The sequence below is a fragment of the Oncorhynchus clarkii genome, chromosome 17, assembly GCF_045791955.1.
Source record: "Oncorhynchus clarkii lewisi isolate Uvic-CL-2024 chromosome 17, UVic_Ocla_1.0, whole genome shotgun sequence".
In the NCBI taxonomy this organism is placed as follows: Eukaryota; Metazoa; Chordata; class Actinopteri; order Salmoniformes; family Salmonidae; genus Oncorhynchus; species Oncorhynchus clarkii.
In genome coordinates this window covers 79,210,153-79,215,152 of record NC_092163.1, presented here as the reverse complement: position 1 = coordinate 79,215,152, position 5,000 = coordinate 79,210,153, and the positions used below count along the sequence as shown (strand labels likewise).

The 5,000-nt window shown below is 42.0% G+C and overlaps 1 protein-coding gene across 1 annotated transcript in view; it reads right to left on the bottom strand.

Moving 5' to 3' along the window:
• LOC139371458 (DDB1- and CUL4-associated factor 1-like) overlaps positions 1-5,000 on the bottom strand; it is a 32,002-nt gene that overhangs the window by 2,746 nt on the left and 24,256 nt on the right. Inside the window, exons 11-17 of the mRNA XM_071111884.1 lie at positions 4,203-4,285; positions 3,995-4,079; positions 3,263-3,496; positions 2,654-2,852; positions 2,483-2,556; positions 1,442-1,534; positions 849-1,086 (exon numbers count right to left, since the gene is read on the bottom strand). Coding sequence (XP_070967985.1) covers positions 849-1,086; positions 1,442-1,534; positions 2,483-2,556; positions 2,654-2,852; positions 3,263-3,496; positions 3,995-4,079; positions 4,203-4,285 — 1,006 coding nt within the window. The remainder of the gene's footprint in view (positions 1-848; positions 1,087-1,441; positions 1,535-2,482; positions 2,557-2,653; positions 2,853-3,262; positions 3,497-3,994; positions 4,080-4,202; positions 4,286-5,000) is intronic.

Here is a 5,000-nt window from a genome sequence, read left to right as displayed (position 1 = left end):
ATTAAACACTTATTTTCCTTAAAACTGCATTGTTGGTTAAGGGGCTTGTAAGTCAGCATTTCACTGTAAGGTCTACTACACCTGTTGTATTCAGCATTTCACTGTGAGGTCTACTACACCTGTTGTATTCAGCATTTCACGGTAAGGTCTACTACACCTGTTGTATTCAGCATTTCACTGTAAGGTCTACTACACCTGTTGTATTCAGCATTTCACTGTAAGGTCTACTACACCTGTTGTATTCAGCATTTCACTGTAAGGTCTACTACACCTGTTGTATTCAGCATTTCACTGTAAGGTCTACTACACCTGTTGTATTCAGCATTTCACTGTGAGGTCTACTACACCTGTTGTATTCAGCATTTCACTGTAAGGTCTACTACACCTGTTGTATTCAGCATTTCACTGTAAGGTCTACTACACCTGTTGTATTCAGCATTTCACTGTGAGGTCTACTACACCTGTTGTATTCAGCATTTCACTGTAAGGTCTACTACACCTGTTGTATTCAGCATTTCACTGAAAGGTCTACTACACCTGTTGTATTCAGCATTTCACTCTAAGGTCTACTACACCTGTTGTATTCAGCATTTCACTGAAAGGTCTACTACACCTGTTGTATTTGGCGCATGTGACAAATACAATTTGATGGTAAAATTTGATTTGGATTTTTGTTTTGCACGCCCAAAAAAAAAAAAATCTAATCGATCAATGAATCAGACATAATCCTCTTGGTACCTGGGGAAACATGCTGCCGGTCTCGGTCTGCTTTTCTCTTGCTTCTAGACTAGTGGATGTTTTGTGTGTGATAAATTATTTGCCCAAGAAGACACCGCAGAGTTACTCACATCCCAGGTCAATCTCAGCATCGTTGTTCGAGTCATCCTCATCATCATCATCCTCCTCATCATCAGCATGGAGCAGCCTGGCCACTGCTTCATCATCCGAGGGAGAGAAGTCGTTACCTCCATCCTCCTCTCCGTCTCCTTCCTCGATCAGCTCGGCCAACAGCGGGTCAGTCTCCATGTCATCATCGTCGTCATCTTCATCATCGTCGTCAGAGTCTTCATCATCGTCTTGATCCTCCTGGTGGGAAGGTGACACATTTTGAACACAAATCAACACAAGGTGAAACAAGATGAAATATACATAAAAACAAATAAAAAAATAAAAAAACATATTTGAACACAGTTAACACAAGGGCAAACAGTGGGGAGAGGCTGGGATAGAAGCAGGTGTTTTAGTGACGGGCTAGGATAGGAACAAAGGTTCTGGTGTGTAACCCTGTGGGCTCTCAGAACCCAGATCAAAGAGCACTGGGCAGTATGGGTTGAAATGGAGAGACTGGATATTAGAGATTAGGAACACTAGGAGAGCGCTGATGTAGATAAGATGCTAAAGTTAGACTGAGTTTAGTAGAGAGGAGGACAGCATTTCTTACCTGATCTTCATCATCCTCTCCCTCCTCAGCTAGTCTCTGTCTCCCCACTTCATACAGGCGACACACCGTGTCCATGTTGATAGAGTCCTGGTTCTAAAGACGTTAGAACACACAGCTTGAGACGAACTGCTGACCGACAGAGAGAACTACACTTCCCACATTCCACTCTTTAGAAGAACTGCTGACCGACAGAGAGAACTACACTTCCCACATTCCACTCTTTAGATGAACTGCTGACCGACAGAGAGAACTACACTTCCCACATTCCACTCTTTAGATGAACTGCTGACAGACAGAGAGAACTACACTTCCCACATTCCACTCTTTAGAAGAACACACAGCTTGAGACGAACTGCTGACCGACAGAGAACTACACTTCCCACATTCCACTCTTTAGAAGAACACACAGCTTGAGACGAACTGCTGACCGACAGAGAGAACTACACTTCCCACATTCCACTCTTCAGTTTCTTTTTGGATGTCTATTTGGGACTCAGATCAAGAGCCAGAGTAGAACAGAGAGCAATAATATGGCATCATCAGGGAGCATTGCACCACCCTAATCCCTAACCCCTAGCCCCTAATCCATAGCCCTTTACCCCTAGCCCCTAATCCTTAACCCCTAGCCCCTAATCCATAGCCCTTTACCCCTAGCCCCTAATCCTTAACCCCTAGCCCCTAATCCATAGCCCTTTACCCCTAGCCCCTAATCCTTAACCCCTAGCCCCTAATCCATAGCCCTTTACCCCTAGCCCCTAATCCTTAACCTTTAGCTCTAACCCCTAGCCCTAAACCCCTCATTCCTAGCCCCTAATCCCTAACCCCCAAACCCTAGCCCTTTACCCCTAGCCCCTAATCCCTAGCCCCTAAGCCCCTAATCACTAACCCCTAAATACGAATATGGGACACAAACAACACAGCTCATTCTTCCTACATGATAACAACCATATACTGATTGACAGGTAGAATGGAACGGTCAGGAGCAGAGCTAAATGACGTAACATGGAATGTCAGCAATGGAAATAAAACCAGGAAGTTTACCTCGATGACAGCCAGGTAGCAGTCCCTAGTGTCAGTACACAGGTCAAAGATATTCCTCTTCACATCCACAGTAGCTGAGGAAGAACATACAACCAGAAGTTCATTTCAACCAGCATGCCACAGGCCACAAAACAAAATCCCTATGCTTGACCTATGACCTTTAGGTCATACCGATGGGTTTGTAGTCGGTGGCGTCAAAGGTTCTGAAGGAGGAACCGAAGGGACTCTTCATCTGTTGGTCCATCACATCATCCTCCTCATCAGCCTGGAGCATGGCTCCGTACATGACCGTAGCGTTGTTGTTGAACACTCCTCTACACTGGTCCAAGGCAGGCACAGTGTGGAGGAGATGGAACGTTCTCAGGTCCCACTGGCATAGCTGGTCAAGGTGATCATCACTTCCTAATCAATGTTTTTACTGATATGACCTGGATAAACTCAGGCCATAGTTATAAAGGCTACGATTAGATCTCCCCTGAGTTTTTACACGTCTGGTGATACTCATGATAAAAGCAGCAGGATGCCAAATCCCAGAAGCATTTTTACAGATTCTCTTTTTGGATTTGGTTAAATTAGTTAGATTTGCTTTGTTAACAAAAGTGAGCATTAAATGTATTGCAGTGAGTTGTGACTGTTCTTTTTGTTAATAAAGTTGTTCATTTCCTTATTGTTAATAATGTTATATGTTAACCAAACAGGAAGGAATAAGGACCAAAACAGGAAGTAATAAGGACCAAAACAGGAAGTAATAAGGACCAAAACAGGAAGTAATAAGGATACAATCTCTGTGTTGATGATGACCTCGAGGCGGTTGGGATGGAACACGCCGCTGATGTTCATATTGAACTTGTCAAACTTGTGGATGGCCTGAGCAGAGCGCACGTCCCACATGACCCCGTCGTTGAGCACCAGATCGTCGCTAGGGTTAAAGGTCGCACAGTTCCTCTTGTAGTTGTTGGCCAGGCCAGGGTCATTAAGGGTCAGCAACTTCTGACCTGACTGGATGTCATAGATCTGGACACAAATGAAGGTGAAATTAACTTCCTAAACTTGAGAAAACCGGTGCTGGAAAAAAAAACAAGAATGGATTTAAAAAATAATAATTTTAAAACAAGAATGGGATAAAAAATAAAAAATATAACAAAATAAAACAAGAATGGGATAAAAATTTAAAATAAAAATAAAAAAAACGAAAATGGATTTAAAAAAAACAACAAATAAATCAAGAATGTTTTTTTGTTTAAAAAAAATCCAATGAATAAAGTAAAAAAAAACGAGAATGGATAAAAAAAAAATTAAAACAAGAGGCCAGCTCACTGCTCATAAGGAAGCACCGTACGCGGGCCGCTCATTTCTGTATTCATATACATCGGTGTAGGAAAATATGAATTATACACGTCCAGTGGTTTTAAGACAGTGCTGGGGTTCAAAGAAAAATAAGTTCAACAACAGGTGACAGAAAAGACAACAAACAAGAGGCCAGACACGGTGTAAACGAAGAGGTCGACTTACATGAGCTACCTGGTCCTTGGTGCCAATCACTCGGTCTTGTGACAGTTTACTGAACTCTACGTAATGGTCGTCCAAAAAGGAATGCCTGAAACAGAAGACAATCACGATGGCTTTTTGTTTATGAAAGGCTCTATAAAAAGGAAATGACTAAACTAACAACAAGCCCATGACTAAAGAGTTCAGACTACGGGCTCAGAGTGACACTAACTTCATCTCGAAGACAGACTGCATGCTCCAGAGAGCTGACAGAGGGACACTCCACGAGGCAGACGTCAGCAGCAGAGAACCGTCCTGAAAATACAGGAGAGGTCAGTGTTGGATGAAGAAGAAAAGCCAGTCTACCACTGAACATACTATTGAGGCCTGCTACAGTGATTACTGCTAATAGAGAAATATTTGGGAAATACAGTTGACTTGATTTGATGCATAGAGCTCAAGGTGTGATGGCTGAGCTGTGACAGCTGTAGCTGGCATTATTACCGCCGGTAGTCGTCATAGTGGTATAGTAGTAGTAGTAGTAGTAGTAGTAGTAGTAGTGGTAATAGTAGTAGTAGTGGTAATAGTAGTAGTAGTGGTATATTAGTTTAGTAGTAGTAGTAGTAGTAGTAGTAGTAGTAGTAGTAGTAGTAGTAGTAGTAGTAGTAGTAGTAGTAGTAGTAATAGTAGTGGTAATAGTAGTAGTAATAGTATATTAGTTTAGTAGAGGCAGTAGTAGTGGTAATAGTAGTAGTAGTGGTAATAGTAGTAGTAGTAGCAGTAGTAGTAATAGTAGTAGTAGTAGTAGTAGTAGTGGTAGTAGTAGTAGTAGTGGTAATAGTAGTAGTGGTAGTAGTAGTAGTAGTAGTAGTAGTAGTGGTAATAGTAGTAGTAGTGGTAATAGTAGTAGTAGTGGTAATAGTAGTAGTAGTAGTAGAGGCAGTAGTAGTAGTAGAGGCAGTAGTAGTAGTAGTGGCAGTAGTAGTAATAGTAGTAGTAGTAGTATATTAGTTTAGTAGTAGTAGTAGTA